We start from the raw sequence: 22573 nt of genomic DNA on the forward strand, positions 1-22573 counted from the left end.
ATTTGTTCCTTTTAAAATTGTACATTATAACTTAAATCCGGCGTCATTTGTGTGTTTTCATGAGATTTCACAAATACATTAAAAGATTATCCGCGTTAAATCCATAATTATTTACTTTATTTTATTTTGAAAAGGCGTCCCCGTGACTGGGCTTAGGCTGCAGTTTCCGGTGCAGGCGGCAGCGTGAGGCGCGCGCGGCCTTGCTCGAGCGCACTGCACGAGCGCACCGCACAGACAAAGGGCGGCGGAGTGAGTATTCATTCACTCATCTACTGTTTTTACTCATTTTCTTGTGTTTTATGTCCGCTCCGTCTGTTCCACTGGACTAAACGGGCTCTAGGGAAGCTTATTAGCGTGTTCGGGGTGGACATATTTGTTTACTTTTCGTTTATAGCTCCGATAGCTTTGTCTGTGTGGCTAACTGGGAGCTAACGCCAGTGTTATCGGTCTAATCTCCAGACGAGTTTTGCTCCGATCTCCTGCTCATCAAAAGTAAAAAAAAACAGCCCCATTTTGACTTATTTATTGCTAGTTCTTGCTTCATACTTTTCACAGATGGTCCAAAATCACTAAAATAACTGAAAAAGGTCCGTGTATCCGGTTTCTTTGTTTGGGTTTAGCAGCTGTTGGCCCAGACGTGTTAATGTGGATTTAGTCTGAAGTTGGAGATTCAACTAACTGCGCCGTTTTTCTGTTTTCAGACTCCATAAATGTGTTGATTTGTCGTTGCAGGTTTTTCCCAGGATGTTCTGAGGCTGCACAGCTGCTCACATTTCAGCCAAAATGTCAAGTAAGCAAAACTGTCGGAATGAATGAGATGTGAAGTCTAAGGCGACCAGATGTCCCACTTTTGAGTCCTGTGTCCCCTGTTCCCAGCAGATTTATACAAAAACAATGATTTGTCCCAGTTTTATACAAGAAATGTTCCTGGTGTTCCTATTTCTGACAAATCTGATCCCTGCCAACAGTAAAGAGAGGCTTAAAGTGTCATTTGTTTAGGTAAAATACAGAGAAGCTGCTTAAAAATGACAAAAACACTAAGAAAATGTGACTATACTGACTCAATTTAGGGCTGAGTGCTTAACAGTTTTCCTTAATTATGCACTCGTTTCACAATTTTATTATTACCAAGCACCGCAAACTGAGGTTGTCCCAGTTTTTGATTTTTAAATTCTGGTCACCCCAGCGCAGGCTTCTCCAATCTGTAGCTCGGGAGCTGCCAGTACCTCTCCACCCCCTTTCAAGTCGCTCACCAAGGGATTTCTGAATTACATGTATTGTCCTGAATAACTCAAATTTGAAGAATTAAATGTCTGTTGCCCATTATTGATCTGAAACTATCATTTTAATGCCTGATTTTGTGTCCTCATGAATTAATAATGGTTTATGTTTTATCAAACTGTACCCCATCTAAGTCTTGCCATGGCTCTTATGTACACTTTAATTCCTGCGATCGTTAAAATGAGTAGCGCTCTGGCATTTTTGTTTTGTAAAGGCGAAGTGGAGGAAAAAGGTTGGAGGCCCCTGACCTACTGAATTCATGCTGATGGTTCTGCAGTATTTCAGGATAGAAATAGTTTAGGTTCTCTGTCGTGTCTGTCTATTCATCACATATTTATAAACTTTAACAACATTTAGAATATTGATTTATAAAGGCTTTAACTACATCTGACCAGATCATGGTTCAGAACTATTACAGATATTTACGAATAGGAATGTTTTTGTGTTGAGCAGATGCAGATATTTGGCCTACTGCTACAGATATTTAACTTTTAAGTTGAAGTGAAGTTCACAAATTACCTTTTTACTTTTGCTAAAATAACAATGTGTTTATCTGGAGTATAAAATAATTAGTTATATGTAGGGTAAACACTTTATAACAGACACGTCAAACAAAAAATGTTTAAGCAAAACTATTATTAAACATTTATTTAAATAAGAAAAGATTTAACATTACATATCTCGAAAGAAGAGAAAACATGCAGATGTTGTTGAAATTTTTCAGTAAATATTTAGTTTGGCCCACGACTTAGACCCAGTTTTTAATTTTGGCCTCTGTAAATTTGAGTTTGATACGCCTGCTTTATAACACTCTTCTATTTTGATTTGGACTCATACGTCTGCTCAAAAACACAAATCTGATGCACTGAGGACAAACTGGGACTGACACACGGAGAATGAGACAGGAAAAATATCAGGATTGAATATGAATATCCAAACCAACTTGATTTGTACAGTATAGCACATTTTATAAACAAGACAGTTTCCAAAGTGGTTTACATAGCAGTGTAAAACATTTCACTTGAAACAAAAATCAGCAGAATTATGTTCTAATCAAATTAAATAATAATAATAAAACAAAGAACAAAAATAATAAAAATCAAGCAGTACTTAAAAAAAAAAAATAGCAGCACTAAAAAAATTTAACTAGATAAAAATAATAAATTAAATAAATAAAAGACACAGAGGACCACACAACTCATGCCATGTTGAAAGCCAGAGAATAAAAGTGGGTCTTAAGATACTGGCTGATACTTACACTGGAACATATACTGTATTTTCTGCACTATTAGGCGCACTCTTAAGCTTCCAACCCCGTCAACAAACGACTGCGCGCCCCACAATCCAGAGCGCCCTATACACGAATCCACTCAGGTGTCCCAGCACGACTTCAGTAAACTACAAAGCTGCACCACCCGCAGAACACGCAAACACACACGGAGCAGACAGCGACCGCACGGCGAAAAACACCCACAGACACACTCATCACTCCACGCCGACGAGGAACGTAACGGAGGAACGAACTGAAAAAAGCGAGTGCAATGTGCCACTTCTAGACACGACTGAACAACTGAGTCACTGCGAACACGCCGACAATCCGTTGGTCCCAGACAGCACCCTCCCTACACGCCACAACTGAACAAAGCCCAGAGTCACCGTGAACGCCACAAACAAACAAAACCACTCACCCATCACACTGTTGTGTTTCCTTTAAAGTCTGGTGCGGTTTATTTGTTAAAAAAGTTCGAAAATAGACCATTTAATGACAGTGCGCCTTATAATCCAGAGCGACTAATTTTGCAGAAAATACGGTATATCTCCCATCATTAATAACTGTATTGAGTTGTATTAACACTGTTTTATTCAACATTACCACAAATATTTGCAGAGTCCTTTTAAGCTTAATTCCGACTGGTTTTAGTCATAGAAGTGGCAAGACTCACGTGGGGCTCAGTGTTTTCAAATTGGATCATCTTGAGAACCAAAACACCAAATTACAGCACGAATAACGAAGAATAAATCAGTATTACAAGTGTTGCATGTGAGAACACCACAGAAAAATCAGGTTTATGCTTTTTGAAACGCACAATTCCCATGAACTCTTAACTTTTTCTTTAACTTTATAACAAAATCTTGATGTAACTTGTAAACGTCTTATTCGACCTCATATTCTCGTTTGTGTAGATGCTTTAAATGGAACAGCATATTTTGATTCCTGCTTGTAACTTGTTTAAAATTCCGTCTTGGTGTTTGTATTTGTTTGCAGAGCGGCCCTCGTACGCGCCCCCTCCTCCCCCCGCCCCAACAACGGTAAGGCGTCACTCTCCCTCCTCTCCTCTGTCTGTCACTCACTCCCTCTTTCTCTCTGTCTCGAACGCTCCACCGCTCCTTTCATTTCTCACCTTTTCTCGTCTCATCCGCACAACTTCACTTTCTCCCGTGTTGCTGTTGTTGTTGTTGTTGTTGTTTTTGAGTACGTTTGAGTTTTAAAGACGTGCAACGGTTGCGTCAGTTCTCGCTTAGTTCTCTGGCATGCGTTCACTCGGATAGACGCAGAAAGGAAAGATGCTTGTCGTAAACGGTTGGTCGTGTTTTACATTCAGGAGGCAGGGCACAGCAAAGAGGCAAAAAGTCTGAGTTACATTTTGTCCCGTAGGTTCACTTTTTAAGTTAAATAAAAGCAAATCAATCAATCAAAGTTGGAAAAATCCCCCCGATGAAGCCAGTCTGCTCGGTTTTGTCTATTTTTGTGCTTTAATAGTCTCTTTCCCAGAGCACCTCTTTAAAACTTTTAATTTGTTCTAATTTTCATCACTGCCTCGAGCACCATGAAGCACTTCTTGTTATTGTTCAAAATGAAAATGTCATAATTGAAACCCATGGGTAGAGATGGGCATAAAACATGGATAATATTGTATTTATTTAGTTTATTTATGAAACAGACAGTGCAGAATCTACATTAATAGATTTTGGTGTGAATTATTTCTGTCACAATCCCAAGAATTCAAGCAAAAACATATTTCTTCATGTTGTTTAAACTGAAATGAATCATGGGATATGTAGTTCTCTAAGTTTATGAGATGTTGCTACTGTAAAACAATGCATTTAAGCAAAGAAACTTGGTATTACGATATTGTGAGACTTTTGATGATACAATATCACGATATTTCGGTTATTGTTACATCCCTAAACATTAACTTTAACAGGAGAGATGCATTGTGCCAGGTTGCAGCACTAGAGCCAATTTCCACCTGTAGTCTATGTTGATGTATGTTTTTTTAAGTTTATATTTATGAATGTTTTTGGAAAATATGCAGAATCTGGGTATTGATTCTGAAGTTTATAATAATTAATGCAGATTAAGGGACTGATTAGTTGTTTTTACTTTATTTTCTTTGGCCAATTAACATAATCATTAATCATATTACAATGATTTAACACAGACATTATGCCGAGCACTAAAGTTATTAAATATCAAAATGGAAATAATTTAAACTTGGCTAAATTGTGACTTTTACACTCATTGATTATTAAACTTCAACAAATGGAGACTATGGAAAATACATTTTTATCAATATCTCCCCAAGTATGAATCAGTGAGGAGATTAGACTGTGCTCAAATAATGAAACTGTTTGAGTATAATTGTTACAAACCTCATCATATAAAACAACAGATATTAAAACACAAGTTCAGTTTGTGGGAGAAGCTTCATGAAGCAGTGCAGTGTGATTATATAATAAAAATAGAAATAATAGTTTAAGTAAAAATAACAATCATGTGGTAAGGCTCTGTTTTGAACAGTTGCCCAAGTCTAATACATGATCAGTTATGATATAAATAGTGATAAAAATAATGATTATATTGTAAGAAAGCCTTTGTATGTTGTGCCCTCCGTCTGAATGTGAGTTGCCTCCTCTGCCTGTGCATGACGTCACTGAGAAACAAACAAGTCAAACAGTCCTTTTCTTCTTCTTCTGATGAGTTTCTCGTCTTTGAGTTGGCCCTCTTCCTCCTCTTGTTTGTGACCCATTTCTCATTCGTGTTTTGTCTCATTTGTCTTCCATCAGCAAATGCCTTCCACCCCGGGGTTTGTGGGCTACAACCCTTACAGCCATCTGGCCTACAACAACCTCCGGCTGGGAGGGAGCTCCGGAGGCTCCGGCAGGGTAATGCATGCTCCACCCAGGGACCTGGACTGAGCACAGGGGCCACGGGGGAGGGACGCACACGGGACACATCCTTACATTTTTACACTACACTCTACTTACTGTACACAACCAGGCCAAAGGCTATTTTGCTTGTATGCTTTGCAGACGCACACAATGTTGTTATATTTTATATATACTGTTATCTAAACTGACCCCAGAGCTTTACATTCACGACAAAAACAAGCTTAAATTTGAGTCTTGTTAGTTTTCAAGTACAGCTGGATGGATCATTTGGAGGAAATATGAAGTATTAAATTCGTACAGTTTACAATTACGACTATATTCTGTACAAGAGACAGAGAAATGTAAACATACAATATAATTAGGGCTGGACATTTTATCAAATTTTTAATAATTCAGGTTTTGAAAAAATGGCAAAGTCTTGAAATCAGGGATTACTCTGAAACAAGTTTACTCCTGACTTTCATTATGCAGTTAATTACAGTGAGATGTCTGTACAAATGTAGCTGAAGGCCATTACAATTTCTTAAATAATAGCATTTGATAAGAATGACAATTAAAACAAATTAAGATGATGATTGACCAGTGTCTGCAAAAATTGAGCTTTTATTTTTTGGCCCTATTGTCCAGCCCTAATTCTAATGAATGGCTTTTAATTTGTGTCGTGTGAGTGACTTTGTAAATTGGCATTTAGGCTTTTTCAAAGCTGAGTAGTCCACAATTAATTGCAGTCAAATCAAAATCACAGTTTGAGTAGACAAGATCATCAATTTGCAAAGGCTGCAGTTCTTTAGATAACACAATGTCCTCTGCAAAAAGCTGAATCTCCCGTTTTACACCTCGCTCAGACTGAGCCTGGTCCAGCTCAGACTCCTTTTACTGCTGTGTGACGCACACACGAGACTCAGCGGTTCTGTCACCACCTTTGAAGCTGCACACAGACCACGTGTTCACACCAGAACTATTCATTTCTTAAGGGAAAAGGCTGTGGTGGGCTTCGGCATCCTGCAAATATACACACCCAACGTAATTGATCTGCAACGCCTCAACACCACCGAACTGCTCTGTGTGCGCTCTGAGCTCTTGTCACTTATAATTCACATTTTTACACTGAATACATGAGGCCGCATGAGTGGAGCTGCACCACGTCCAGTCTGAGGCCGGGGATATGTATAAAAATTGTATTGAACCTGTGGTTTAGAAATGCTTGTGATTCCTATCTGACTTTATCATTTCAGATTACTTGTCAGAAAAATCACAATTATATTATTTTGTGGCGCAGCCGTATTTTCAGCACTTTTGAATATTAATATATATCAAATGTTTTCACTTGTATGTACCAATCTTAAACAAACCAGGTTTAAACTCTGATGTGCCGATTTGCAAAGCCACACAGTTCTCGTCCTTACAGTTTATGATGTATTGTTTGTTTTGGTCATTGTTGTTTTATACAGTATTTGCCTCTGCTTCTCCCCCTCTCTCTGCTGCCCCCTACAGAACTCCTCAGGGATCACCGTCCCAAAGCCTCCCAAGCCTCCAGACAAGCCCCTGATGCCTTACATGCGGTACAGCCGGAAGGTAAGCAGGAAGGTAAGACACCCCTCCACGGTGTCTGCTTTTACTGCTTGTCCTCCCCTCCCCCTGAGCCCCGCCCTCCGGCCCGGGTGTGAGGGAGGAGCCAGCTCAAGCCAGGACGCCTCAGCACCGCCTCCTCCTCCTCCGCCGCCGCAACCTCTCGCTCGCACTCTCCTATCTCCTCTCCTCCCTCGACGCCCTTGTAGCGTTAGCGCCTGTCTTTCACGCAAACCAGAAAACTGTGCCTCTGTAGGACTGGACGACTGAATAACTAGTGCGGGGAATTACACTCTCGATAAACGCGATAATCAATAGATAAAACACATGATACTCAGCTGCTGTAGATTAGTTTTTAAAGAACCAAATAACAACAGAACCGCTTTATTACACCTGAATACTGAATACGTCAAATAATCTGCATCAACAAGTTTTTTTTTCCCACTAAATATGCAGCAAAATGAGCAGTCAAAACAAGATTTAGTCATGGTAATATATCGATACAGCAGCCCCCGATTTATCACGATATTCAGGCACACACCTTTATTTCTAATGCATTTGTGTGGTCTGAATCAGGGAGGCAGGTCTTTTTCAGTTTCGATACTAATACCAACACAACATTTACAAGTGTAGGGACTAAACAGTACATTTTCTGTCCATCTAAACACGGTTAACTTGCTGCAAAATTCATCAAATTGTGTTATTTATCAGCAGATTTGTATAAATGGGTCAATGACGAATAGGATTTTCAACAGGCAAATTTTAAAATATAAAAAATATTTGTTTCTGTTGAACTTTTTCAAATATTTACAATGTCAGGTCTGTATAAATCTACGTTTAACATTTATATTAAGCGTTTTTAGTGTTTTTTTTTTTTATGGACATGAATTGGATACGACCTTAAAAAATGTCATGTGGTGCGACTGAGAATAACCTTAAATTGTTTTATTTTCCAAAACATGATCGGGATATTACCGTTATCTAAGTTCTGAGTAATATGAAGTGTATAAAAATTGGCATTTCTTCTGATTTTTAAAGCATATTGATGTTTTCTTTTGATGTCTAATATGACAGTCACCTGCTTGTGCTTAAGTAACATACGATTTTTCTCTGTAAAATGCATAAAATTAAGAAAAATGTCTGAAGAATAACATTCAAAATAAATCTGATTAGGTTTAGAGTAATTTTAAAGAAGTTTAAAAGTCAGCAGTTGACATTTTAACACTTTAAGTACAAAAACAGCCACTAATGATTTGTGAAAAAATGATTTTGTTCAGATGTGTGGTGAATTATTATGAGATTTTAACCTTTTATTTACTGAAAAAATTGCAACGGGACAGAAAATGCAGGCGTCATGTCATTGACCCAAATACAAGTTCAAACAGTATAAAACGTTTCCTGTGCCAACATTTGTTAGAAAATCGTCTCGTCACATCCCAAAAAAAGACAAACCAGGATAAACCGAGCTGAACCGATACCCGATCCAGCGAATGTTCCTGGATCGGCGCAGATATTGGACACTAGTATCGATACTTGTGCGTCCTTACTCAAATTAAGCAAATCATAAAGGCTTATAAAAGTACAAACTAGTTCTGAATGAATGTATTAAAGCATTAGTTTAGCTGTAAATCCAAATTATATTGAACTTGATGAGCACAAAACAGAACAAAACCAAAACAGAATGTATATAGCAACTGGAACTGTACTTACAATATGTTAAGTTTGCATTATATATTTTTTTCCTAGTCGTTCAGCCCTACATCTGTCTGCTCTGAAATTTCCCCCTGTCCTTTTGTAAATCTGGTTGTGCACCGGCTCATATCAGGAAACACGTTGCATGGGGATCACAAATACACAAATACTGAACACGTGAAAAGTGTAGTTAAGTCAAAATTAGGTTTTATTGTCTCATTATGGACAAGAAAACATGCCAAGACACAATAGAGAGTCCAATCACTACACTTTTACAGTACCAAAAACCAGAGGTGTGTGGAATAGCCAGCTTTACTTCAGAATATTACAAAGTACCAGTCCAAGAAATGACTCAAGTAAGAGTAAAAAAGTTAAATTTGGAGCCAGTACTACTGAAATAAGAGTAAAAGTTAATGTAGTTGGTAGGACAAAACATGAAATTATGCGCAAAATCTGGTATTTTCAAAGTATAGTCACAAAAATTAGACAAACTAAATTACATCTGAAGGAAGAAACACAAATGTTCAAATCAATTCTTACTGTCAACATAAAGCTTTTGTTACTTGTAGACTGACTCACAGTGGGAAGAGTAAACAAAACATTTACCCAAGAGTTAATAAAAATGACTCAAATAGGAGTAAAAGTATGCAGCTAGAAAAGTACCGTATTTTTCGGACAATAAATTGCCCCGGAGTATGTCGCACCAGCCAAAAAATTAGTAATGAAGAAGAAAAAACATACATTCGTTTGCACCGGACTATAAGTCTCTCTTTTTGGGGGAAATTTATTTTATAAAATCAGAGACCGGGAACCAACATTTCCTGTTGAAAGTCAAGTTCTAGTAAAAACAACAGAACAGAGAACAACAGACTGTTAACGTCACATATGAACAGTTCTTCAGATAAACTATAACAAACAACAGAATGGAACAAGTTTACCAAACTCTCCATCTCACTCCAAATCACTAAATCCATTCAGTTCTTCATCCTCGGTGTCACTTCTGAGCAACTCCACGACCTCCGGAGGTAAACAGCGCCGCTTCCTCTTCTGTGTTGCTGTCGTCAGACTCAGCATCAGTTCCAGTTAGAATTATTTCGGCCTTTCTGAATCCCGACAGGATGGTTTCAGTTGTATGTTTGTTTAAATAAAAAAATTTCAGTGGTACAGAAGTAATGGTGCGATCGACTGACATGATACAGACAGGACAGAGGCTCTTTCTGCAGGAGACATGCGCAGTAGAGCCAAGTGACAGTGGTGCAGGAGGAACAGGAGCAGCAGATACTCACACACAAGACTAGAGCCTCTCGACGCTTCAGTGTGAACATTTTAATATATAAGTCACAGGACATGAAAAAAGTGCGACTTATAGTCCAAAAAATACGGTACTCAGAAGTACAATGTATGTATTTTTTAGAATTTATAGTAAGTAAGTAAATGTAATACCCGTCTCTGCCAAGAACACATTTGAACTTAAGATGAAATTACATTACACATAAATTACGTTTTGCACCAAGATGCCGCTTCAGCACAAACTAACCCAAACCTGTATTTCTCTTCACTACTGTTAATGCCAACTTTTCTTAGTTTCTATCTTTATATATTTTCCTTTGGTTCTCATGCTTTGTAATAACCGTGACTTCTCTCGGTGCTCCGTCATTTGTCCTTGTGTGGCATTAATCAAAGGTATGGGACCAAGTGAAGGCGTCTAACCCCGACCTGAAGCTGTGGGAGATCGGCAAGATCATCGGGGGCATGTGGAGGGACCTGACGGACGAGGAGAAGCAGGACTATCTCAACGAGTACGAGGCCGAGAAGGTAAGTCCATTAAAAAAAAAAAAAACAACTCATAGGTCTTATCGCTATTTACCTCTTTTACATTGATGTTGTGTTTCTCAGATCGAGTACAACGACTCCCTGAAGGCCTACCACAACTCTCCAGCGTACTTGGCCTACATCAACGCCAAGAACCGCGCAGAGGCCGCCATGGAGGAGGAGAGCCGGCAGAGGCAGAGCCGCATGGACAAGGGAGACTCGTACATGAGCATCCAGCCCGCGGAGGACCCGGACGGTGAGTGTGCTGCTCTGATTTAACAGTGAGGCCGCCTGACGCACTGGAGGAGTTTATCTGATATTAAGGTCATGTTCACACTGTCACTCGTGCAGCTGAAGTAAAAGTGCGTTCAGTGTGACAGTGGTGCGCTCGGGCCGCTCTAAACTTCCTCTCCGACAACTCTGGGCAACTCCGCTCGTACTTCCTCTCTCTCTTGAACACTTTCCCTCTCTCTCTGGAGTGGATCCTCTTTCTCTCGATCTCTCTCAATCTCCCCGTCTGTCTCTCTCGATCTCTCTCTCAATTTTTCTCAATCTCTCTGACTCTCTTGATCTCTTTCTCTCTGTCGATCTCTCTCACGGTTTCTCCCGATTTCTCTCAATCGATCTCTCGCGATCTTTCTCTCAATCTCTCACTTGATCTCGATCTCTCGCTGTTGATCTCTCAAGGTCTCCCTCTTTCAATCTCTCGATCTCTATCTTGAGCTTTCTATCTCTTGATCTCTCTTGCAATCTCTCTTGATCTCGATCTCTCTGGATCTTGGTCAATCTCTCTAGGGCTCCCCTAGGGCTCGATCTGTCTCGATCTTTCTCTCGATCTCTCACTCAATCTTTCTTGATCTCGATCTCTCTGTTGATCGCTCTCGATCTCTCTAGATCTCACTTGATCTCAGTCTCTCTCTCGATCTCTCAGATTTTCTCTTTGGATCTCTCAGTTTCTCTTGATCTCGATCTTTCTTTCTCAATCTTTCTCTCTCGATTTCTCTCGACATTTCTCAATCACTCTGTCGATTTCTCGTTCCCTCACTCTCTTGATCTCTCACTATTTCGATCTTTCACTCTCGATCTCTCTATATCAATCTCTCTCTGTCTCAATCACTCCCGCTCTATATCTCTCGATCTCTCCCACGATCTTTCTCTCACTCTCTCGATCTCTCTGCATCACTGTTACAGCTCCAAATTTTAATTGTTCTTTTATTTGTGGTCATCACACTTTGTCACATCTTAAAATAACAGAACATTTCAGAATCGTCCAGTGTGCGGCAGAAAAAAGGTCAAAAGTGAATTTTGTGTCACTATCCGGAGATTAGATTCTTGAAAAAAATGAAATGATGAGCCTGTTTAAGTGCTTATTTTTATGTGACACAATGTTATATGAGCCTGAATATTTCTCTTTGTGTGTGTGTGTTTGTGTTCAGATTACGACGACGGGTTCTCGGTGAAGCACGCGGCCGCCGCTCGTTTCCAGAGGAACCACCGCCTGATCAGCGACATCCTGAGTGAGATCGTGGTGCCCGACGTGCGCTCCGTGGTCACTGTGGGCCGCATGCAGGTGCTCAAGAGGCAGGTGCAGTCCCTCATGGTGCACCAGGTAAGTCAATATAGTCACTTTTCATTTGAGTCGTGTGTTTGAGCTGTTCAGATTCAGTACTCATCTAGTCCTGGTGGTACTTGGAAAGACAAATATTTTATGGCGTGGTTCTTGCCGTGAAATGTTTGAGAATCACTGGTCTATTTTATCAACCTTGCAGGAAAGTTCAGCCACAAAAATACACCAACTTTGTTAACCAAATACTGGGGCGCCTGACTTTCAGACAGATTTAACTACCGACTTTCTCCTGCTGTTCTCTTAACCTTTCCATAACTCCGCGTGCATTCATTTTTAGTCTTGTCGGAGCTTCAGAGCGCTGCTTATGTCGTGTGCTTCCAGGTTAATGAGAAATAAAATTGCTGTATTAGCTGCAGAAGGAGCACAGCGGCAGTTTCATTTCATTTCAGAGTGTTGCTTTTACAATCGACTCTCTTACAAATCCCCAGCTTTAATAAAAAAAAGCGAATTACCATAAATATTGAGAAAGCTACAAATGCGCCTCCCTCTGATCTTCTAAGAATTAATGGACCTGTTGTCTTCAAGGTCTCGTCTCGCAAATAACCATCTTAAATTCTACAAGCTTTTATGTTTAAATATACGCAAGGAAGAGGAAATAATATACGGAAGAGTTGCCACAGTTTTCTTATTTCTTTTTTATTGGGATTGACTGTTTTAAAGCTTCTCCCAAAGACTCGGTTGCTGTTGCGTTGGTGACACAGATCCCGTTGCGTTACAGAGAAAGCTGGAGGCGGAGCTGCTGCAGATCGAGGACAGACATCAGGACAAGAAGAGGCGCTTCCTGGAGACCACAGACTCCTTCAACACGGAGCTCAAACGGGTACGGAACAGGAAACGTAATTGTCGGGCAAAATATTAAACAGACAGTGTTTCCTCGTCACAAATTCAACCATGTTTGTCACGTTTAAAGAGTTTATACACTGTTATAATGTTTTCCTCATCAAAACTATGCCTGAAGAGGTTTTAGATGTCATCCATGCATGTTTGAGTAATATAGAGATCTTTCACAGGCCCTATTCAAACCCTCCTAACGCCCAGGCTCCCACACGACAATCTTCCAGAAATATAAATAAAAGAACATGATACAAAACTGTACACAGCAACTCGAAAAACCTGATACGATGTGCTGTAGTTTCAGTAGTGGGATGGATTGTGTTGTGACGGCGCTCTGAACGGGGAGTGACTTAATGGAGAGAGCAAAGTGAGGACAGACTGAGGAGAGTGTAAAAAACACAAACTTATGAAACATGTTAATCTGTGCATGTTTGTCTGTAGTTGAGCATAAAATAAATATTCATAAACTCTCGAATGAGGCCAGTCGTACATAAAATGTGTCGTGTGTGTATTTTATCCATCAGAATAAGAATTTAAAAGTTAAGACATCAAGAATTACAATCACGAAATGAAAATGTGCGATTACGCTTTCTTCAGTACAAATACGAATTCACAGGCGCGACTCGACTGTCAAAAATGCATCACTTCACAGGCGTTATTGAGCAAAAGAAACATCGATGGAGATGCTCGACCCTCTTGGTTCAGTCCTGGTTTAGTCTCGCATACGGACTGAACCAAGGGGACAGAACCAAGGGGACAGAACCAAGGGGACAGAACCAAGGGGACAGAACCAAGGGGACAGAACCAAGGGGACTGAACCAAGGGGACTGAACCAAGGGGACTGAACCAAGGGGACTGAACCAAGGGGACTGACTGATCCCAGGACTCGATTGGGACCAAAACGGGACTGATCCCAGGACGACTAAACCAGGACGACTAAACCAGGACGACTAAACCAGGACGACTAAACCAGGACGACTAAATCCCAAAACTGAACCCGAACTAAAATAGGTCTAATTTATTTTTTTTTTTTTTTCATTTTGTGATTATAATTCTTAATGTCGTAACTTTTCAATTCTTTTTCTGTTGGATAAAATAAACACAACACATTTTATGTACGACTGGACTCATTCGAGGGTTTATGAATATTTATTTTATACTCAACTACAGACAAAAATGCAGATTTCTATCCTATGTACACAAATATTTCTGAAAGCTTTCGTACTCCGTAGCAATCCAAGTCTGTGTTAGTGAGTAAAATATCTCCTCTGAAAGCGTGTCCCGTCGTGTTGCAGCTGTGCAGTCTGAAGGTGGAGGTGGACATGGAGAAGCTGGCTGCAGAGATGGCCGCGGCGGAGGAGGCGGCTCGTAAACGCGCAGAGGAGCGGGAGAAGGAGGCGGCGGAGCAGGCCGAGAGAGCAGCCAAGCAACTGGAGGACAAACAGAACCACTCTGAGACCTCCGCAGCGGGGGGCAAGGACGAGGACAAGGACATGCCCATGGACACTGGTAAGGGCACAATGTGGGGCACGTGCAGACGTACACGGGCGTCAGAACTGCACCGTGATGTTAGATGGAGATAAATTCAAATGTAGATAACCATGTAGTGAAATCGTAAAGGCTGAATTATTATTATTAGAAAGATGATATCCTCTGCACAGACCTAAATATCTTCTTGGTTCTGCTTAGACACATGTGTACTTCTTATTTTTAGGTCTGGTCTGATCATTTTTCAGGCTTAAAGATACTAGAAACAACTAAATCTTACTTGGTAAACATTGAAATATTACAATCAAAACTGAATTTGACAACTGAAATGACCTGAACTTCATATTTAGGAAGCAAGTTTGTCTTATTCTCAGTATCAGGACAGTAGGGCTGAGTATCATTAAGAAGTTGCCGATACGATACATATCTCGATACAGTGCACTTTCGATTTGATGATATATTTCAAATCGATTCGATACGGTTCAGTAAAAAGTAAAGGCTAAATCATGGCTGTGAAACTAAAAGTCTTTGTTAAACTGCTTCTGTGAATATGAAACGCACTCATTTTAATCATTAAAATAGTGAAAATGTCAAATGTGTCGCATAAACAAGTTTCCTTTCACTAAACAAACAATAAAACTGTAGCTCTGTAACAAAATAATTCAGTAAAATAAACCAAAAAATACTCTTGGCGATATATCGATACAGCAGCCCACGATATCAATACTGTATTCATCACTTTAAACGATACGGTATATCGATATTTTGATATTTTTGCACACCCTTAATGGACAGCCCTGTGTGAAATCTCAGAACCTCAAGAATTCATTCCCTGAGCTGCAGAGGCTGCACTAGCACTGACTCATGAAAATATATTATAACTAGAGGTGTGCAAAAATATCTAAATCGATATATCGTATCGTTTAATTAATCGATATCTTGGGCTGCTGTATCGATATATCACCAAGAGTATTTTTTGGTGTATTTTACTAAATTGTTTTGTTACAGAGCTACAGTTTTGTTGCTTGATTAGAGGAAAGAAACTCATTAATGCGACACATTTGACATTTTCACTGTTTTGATGATTAAAATGTTTGTGTTTCATATGAACTTTGCACAAGAAGTGGTTTAATGAAGAATTATAGTATCACAGCCAAAGTTTTTCTAATTGAGAGTAAATCCGTTGTCTTCAGTAAAAACATTAATGTGATGTTTGGTATAAAAACAATCACAAGGTCTGAAAAACAAAGATTTTTTTTTTTTTTTTTTCCACACCACTGTCCTTGTGTGTATTCAGACCCACTCAAACTGAAGCTGTGCTGATGCGTATGCCAAGTCTGTTGTTTGTAGAAATGCAGACCTTGACAGCTTGAAAACAAATCCTTCTATTCCCTGACCTAGTTTCAAAAAGTGAGGAGAAAGTAGTTCAAGACACTTTCAGAATCCAAGAAAATATTCCCAACATCATCAAATACTTAAAATAGTCCAACATAGCAGTGCAATACTATTTCAAACTCTATTTCAATACTAAGCAATAGACTCGATATTGATTACGATACCACAGTGATGATAAAAACACTTTTAATTTAGGCAATAGAAAAGTTTTTTTCAATATTAAATGGTTGTACTTTCTTTTCTAGTCCCATGTGGCCTTGTGTCTGTGTTAATCCCTCAGTGGTCCAGGTCTAAACCGTGGGCGTAAACTAGTCCATGTGCTTTTATACTTGTTCTGAAACGGCTCAAGATCGTTCTAAAACTATTCATTGTCGTCCTGTGATGCGAGTTTTTGAGTATTGATACTTGGTCAAATCAATATCTAGTTTTCTTATCAGATTTTAAAATTTTTGTCAACTAAGGCGACTAAGTGCAAGTAATTGAATTTTGATCACGATTTAAGTTTGTGTGTCAAATTATCTCCAGACTCATATAACTGAGTTGAAACAATTTAGCTTAACAGAGTTTATTTTGGGATATTTTTCATACAAATAAGTATAGTATAAGTGTGTATATATTTAGGTAATTTTTCTAAATATAGAGATTGTAGAACAGCTGGATATATATTTATTTTGGATGCATTTATGTGTTTCTTCCTTATTTCATGTTCAAAGTGTATTTTATTCATTTTATGTCATGTTTGTAGCCCATATTTAGTTTCACTTTGGAAGTTTTGAGTAAATTATGTTAAGTGTTTTTTGAGAGAGAAATGCTGAGTACATGCATTGTGTAACAAAAAAAAATAATCCTTTGAATAATCGTGATTTCAATATTGACCAAAATAATCGTGATAATGATTTTTACCCTGTCCTACACGATGCTATTATAATCCGTGTATCAGTCATTCAGTTTTTCAATATAAAACTGAAATTAAGAAAACGAAAAAACAACAATTTTCTGCATTATTTGTCTCCAAAATGAAAAAACGGACAACGATTCTTTTTTTCCCAGTTTTTGTGTTTAAATGAATAATGGGAAAAAGGGAGAACGGTTGTTTCCAGTTTATGTGACTTAAACTGAGATGTTGGACTGAACCAGGTCCGGAACCAGACCGGGGGACTTGAGACCAGGGCGACTGGGGACTAGAGAGACCGGGGGACTGGGACGGGGGACGGGAGAGAGACCGGGGGACTGTGGAGACCGGGGGACTGTGGAGACCGGGGGACTGTGGAGACCGGGGGACTGGACTGGAGACCGGTTTAGTCCTGGTTTAGTCCGGCATCACAGTTTAAGTCACGGAAACAGGAAACGGTCGTTATCCATTTTTTTCCATTATTCCCTTAAACACAAAATTGAAAAATTAAAAAACTGAATCGTTATCCGTTTTTTCATTTTGATTTTGGAGACAAATAATGAAGTAAACAGTTTTACGTTTTCTTATTTTTGGTTTTATTTTGAAAATTGAATGAACGAATGATACACAGATTTATTATACTGCCGCTTTTAATTTGAAAATGTCCAATTATAACTTTCCTTCTCCCCCTTTTTTTACATTTTTTTTTTTTTTAGATGAAACGTCCAGCGCTGAACCCGGACCCGAGTCCAAACCCTCGGCCGGTCCCCCGTCCGACCCGCCCTCCTACTCCTCGGACAAGGCCTCCCCGCCCCCCGAGCCCCCCGGCACCCCCAGCTCCGGCAGCGTGCCCCCAGCGAGGACAGCAACAGCCTGCCCGCCGCGTCCACGGAGGGACCCCCCGCCAGCTCCGCGCCCGCCGCCCCGCCGCTCCCCGAAGCCCCCGCGCCCAGCCAGCCCCCGCCGCCCGCCCCCGAGGAACCAGTGCCTCCCCCCGCGCTCCCCCCACAGCCGTTTGACATGTAGCTCGTACGTGGCCAGGGTTGGGGTATGAAAGAACGGCTACATCCACGCTGATGAATCAAAATAAATTGTTTAAATTGTGAATAAAGAAAATTTTATTCTGTTAACTGGACAAAAGTTGAGAGTGAATGTTTGGCCGCTCGTCCAAGAGGCTTCTTCAGTTCTGACAGGGTTCTTTTAAGTCACTGCCTTATATTTGTCTCAAGGGATGAGCTGACTGCACTGAAACTAACACACCCTAGTTTTCTGAGGTCTGTAAATCCAAGAGCGGTCCAATGTAGAGAAGGTTTCCGCGGTTGGTCGTCATCTGGACCCTGGACCGTGACGTTTCAGTTCCCATCCCGAAGTATAAATGTTTGTGTCGCTCATCAGAACGCAAACTGAAATGTTTTGGTTAAAAAAAAAAACTAAAAAAACTGTCCAGGTGAAGAAGAATCTCTTAAGTCCATCAACCTCTTAAACTTCAGGACTTTATTCTCAAAATTACCAATGTTTGATATAGGTATTAAACTGTCCTAAGGTGTGGACTACCCTTAGGAGTGGACTGTCCTTAGGTTTGAGCTATCCAAGATTTTTTGTTACCTTAAGGTGTGCACTGCCCTAAGGCGTGAGCATTCCAGTAATTGTGGACTATCCTAATGTATGAGATACCCAGTAATTGTATGCTACCCTAAGGTGTGAGCTATCCAGTAATTGTTTGCTACCTTAAGGTGTGGACTGCCCAAAAGTGTGAGCATTCCAATAATTGCGGACTGCCATAAGGTGTGAGGTAGCGAGAAATTGTTTGCTACCCTAAGGTGTGGATTGCCCTAAGGTGTGGCCTGACCGAGGTTGTGACCTGTGCTAAAGTGTGAGCTGTCCACTAATTGTTTTTGCTACCCTAAGGTGTGAACTAGCCAGTATTTTTGCTACCCTAAGGTGTGGACTGTGCTAAAGTAGGAGCTATCCAGTAATTGTTTGCTGTCCTAAGGTGTGAGCATTCAACTAATTGTGGACTCTCCTAGGGTGTGGACTTTAATATAATGTGGACTGCTCTAAGGTTTGAGCTAGCCAGTAATTGTTTGCTGCCCTAAGGTGTAGCCTGACCTAGGGTGTGGACTGCCCATAGATGTGAGCTGCCCAGTAATAGTTTGCTTCTGGTAGGGTATGGACTGTCCTAAGGTGTGGCCTCTGCTGAAGTAGGAACTATCAAGTAATTGTTTGCTACCTAAGATGTGAGCGTTCCAGTAGTTGTTTGGTAACCTAGGGTGTTGACTGTCCTAAGGTGTGAACTATCCAGTAAGTTTTGGATACTCGTTCCTTCCCTAATGGGACAATATCAGCACACGGTGAATATCACTTTGTGCATATTTCCCTTCTTTTTGTCCAGTTAACAGACTTCAGTTTTCTTTTTTGCGACGGAACCTCCCTGAATTACACAGATATTTGAAAATGTATTTGTGATTTTTCGCGCGGACGTAGCCCCACTCGCCTCTCGAGAGACGGGAGACCGCATGTTCACTCTCGCCTAACCACACCCAGCATGCCCAGTTCACACCCAACCACGATTTCTATTCCAATAATCTGCACAGCCAAAGAAAACCAGGGATTCAAATCAGGAGCACACTGACCAAGCCATTCCTCTGTCACGTTAATACGCTCAGGATGTGTCCGAGTCCACGCGGGGCCGCTTTAGTCCGCCGCCGGGAACTAGGTTTACTGAAAATACTGAAAGTGCGACGAGGTTTACGACTATGTTTCTAAACTGGACTAAAACGGTTCTGCTAACGCTGCGAAAATGAGTTCAAATGACCGGGATTCTTAATGTTTATCATGTTTTTTTGACTAGTTGCGTTAATTTTGTGAGGCAAAATTTTTTGACTAGTTTCAGTGAATTTTCTAGAACACTTCAACTTCTTAATAAATCGTAAACAAATCAAAAGGTTAAAAACAAAAGCAACAATCTACTTCAGTGACTTCTTTTAGGGACATACTTTTTGTAGTTTTATTTCAAATTAAAGACTTTAAGAATTATTTTAAGAATTGATTGGATTTGAACTTCAAAAATTAGTTCAAATGACCAGGATTCTCAATGTTTATCTTGTTTTTTTGACTAGTTGTGTTGAGTTTGTGAGGCAGATTTTTTCGACTAGTTTTAGTAAATTTTCTAGATTCACAAAATACAACACTTCAACTTTTTAAACCTTTTTATTATTATTTTTTTTCAATAAAAACAAAAGCAACAGTCTACTTCAACCACTTCTTCAGGGACATACTTTTTGCTTCAGTGCTTTATCATAATTTCATTATAATAATATCAAGATAATTTTATGAAAGGAAACATTTTTTAAACCAGTCCAGAATCTTGACCAACTTAACAAAACTGATTCAGATCTACTCAAATTACATTTTAAGAATTGACTGGTTTTGAACTCCGAAAATGAGTTCAAATGACTAAGATTCTAAAATGGGGAAAAAAAAGTTTATCCTGTTTTTTGTTTTTTTTTTGTCTAGTTGTGATTAGTCAAAAAATCTGGTCATACAAACTAGTTTCAGTGTATTTTCTAGATTCACAAAATACAACACCTTTTTATTTCTTTACACTAAAAACAAAAGCAACAATCTACTTCAACTACTTCTTTTAGGGACATATTTTTTATGTAATTTTATTATTTCAAGAAAGAAAAAAAAACAACCAAACTGAGTAAAGTAAAGAAAAATAAACAAAATGGACAGATAATTTTGTGAAAAAAAGATTGAAACCAGTCCAAAATGTCTTCCAAAATCTAGACCAACTTGAGTCGGATCTGCTCAAATTACGTATTTTCTAGATTCACAAAATACAAGATTTCAAGAAAAAAAAGTTAAATTGTCAAAAAAAAAAAAAACAAAAAAAAACACTGTCAGATAATTTTGTGAAAAAAGTATTAAAATATTAAAATCAGTCCAAAATGGCTTCCAAAATCTCGACCAAACCTTCTAACGATATTGAGTTGGATCTTCTCAAATTACGTTTTACGAATTCCCTGGACTTGAACTCGTTTTCCCGGCGTTTTCCCCGTGTACTCCGCCGCATGTTTTAGCTCAGATGCTGTCACTTAAACTACTGTGATGAGGGCATTCAACGGTTTACTTCCAATTCCACTGTGGTGTTTTTTTCACTCAAGCAATTCCACAAAACGTGAGACGGCCTTTAGGAGGACCCCCCCCCCCCCCCCCCCAATCTCCTCGTGAAACCTCAATATTTAACGACTACTCCTACTACTGTATCTTTGTTTTTAGAGAGAGACTAGAATAGAACTTTGACCACCACGCAAAAAATCTCGTATCAGTAACACGAAACGCCGCGCGCGCTTCGCAGTCGGCTCGGTAAAAAACGTCCCGAGGGCTGATGGAGTTCGCACGGTGGAAAGTACAAGTCCTCGTAACGTCCTTCACTGTGTAGGGTTGCCACCGTTTTGAAAGCTACTGATGATCTCGTGTCCTTGATTTGTCCTCTTCCTCCTCTTCTTCCTCTTCTCAGTGTAACCTCAGTCATGTATGCATCGAAGACTGTTGTTTCTTACTAGAATTGGACTGTTTTAGTAATAAAGAATTATAGCTTTGTTTTTGCATCTTTTGTACTTCCTGAATTTCTCTATCCGAATAAAGAGTTTCTGTTACTGACGTTTTGGTCTTGTCAAGTTCTTTACTCGCTTAAAGACTTTAGAAATTAGTTTTATTATGTTACAACGACTGCCTGGGGAAAGGGTTTTAGTCGTATTACCTGATGTTACTTTAAAAATGTAACTCGGATGTATGATTTTTATTCCATCCATCCATTTTCTTCCACTTATCCAGGGTCTAAGCAGGGACTCTGACTTCCTCCAGCTCCTCCGGGGGACTCCGAGGTGTTCCCAGGCCAGCTGAGTGACATAGTCCCTCCAGCGTGTCCTGAGTCTTACCTGACGGCTTCTTTCTGGTGTATGATTTATGATTTTAGGTTTTATGAAAAACATTTAGAGATACACAATACTGTCTGAAAATGGTGTAAAAGAAAAAAAAATAAACTATACTCTGCATTGTTAGAGTCTCGGCTAACTGCATTTCTTCTTTATTAACTAATGTACAAGTATCAGCAGTGATGCGGTCGCTGTATCGATCCGTTGTGGTGAAGAGGGAGCTGTGCCGAAAGGCAAAACTCTCAATTTACCGTCAATCTTCATTTCTCCTCATCTGTGGTCAGGAGCTCTGGGTAATGACTGAAAGGACAAGACTGCGGATTCATGCGGTTGAAATGAGTTTCCTCCGCAGAGTGTCTGGGTGCTCCCTTAGAGATAGGGTGAGGAGCTCAGTCACGGGAGGAGCTCGGAGTAAAGCCGTTGCTCCTCCACGTGGAGAGGAGCAGCTGAGAGGAGGACATCTGTTCTGATGCACGTTCTGGGCAAGTTCAACCAGGAGGAGACCCCGGGAAAGACCCAGGACACACTGGAGGAACTATGTCTCTCAGTGACCTGGGAACGCCTGGGAATCCCTCCAGAGGAGCTGGAGAAAGTGCATGGAAAGAGAAGTCCGGGAGTCTCTGCTTGGACTGCTGCCTCTGCGACCCAAGGCCGGATAAAGTGGAAGAAAATGGATGGGTACAAGTACAGCCTCACAGTCATGTATCACTAGGCACTTGTTACTTAAAATTGTAATGTATTACCAGGTACATTCTTATATTTCTTTAACCTACTGACACAGTTGATAAAGCAAAGCCTGTCATATACTATTGCTCATAGTGACTTTAAAAAGCCAAATCTAAGTTTGTCGAAACTAAACAGAACAGG

At 39.9% G+C, this 22573-nt stretch overlaps 1 protein-coding gene across 1 annotated transcript; it reads left to right on the forward strand.

The window, feature by feature from the left end:
* The first annotated feature begins 162 nt into the window (after positions 1 to 162).
* LOC110169256 (SWI/SNF-related matrix-associated actin-dependent regulator of chromatin subfamily E member 1-like) lies at positions 163 to 21431 on the forward strand. The gene is given in 12 exon segments (XM_055152605.1): positions 163 to 249; positions 733 to 790; positions 3548 to 3591; positions 5350 to 5448; positions 6949 to 7041; positions 10399 to 10530; positions 10612 to 10783; positions 11964 to 12136; positions 12873 to 12974; positions 14284 to 14497; positions 17480 to 17607; positions 17610 to 21431. Coding segments are annotated over 11 exon segments (1344 nt in total). The 5' UTR covers positions 163 to 249; positions 733 to 783; the 3' UTR covers positions 17790 to 21431.
* Positions 21432 to 22573: the final 1142 nt, after the last annotated feature.

This window comes from Boleophthalmus pectinirostris, unplaced genomic scaffold, assembly GCF_026225935.1.
Source record: "Boleophthalmus pectinirostris isolate CB_2022bp ecotype Guang Dong unplaced genomic scaffold, ASM2622593v1 HiC_scaffold_17, whole genome shotgun sequence".
NCBI classification, from domain to species: Eukaryota; Metazoa; Chordata; class Actinopteri; order Gobiiformes; family Gobiidae; genus Boleophthalmus; species Boleophthalmus pectinirostris.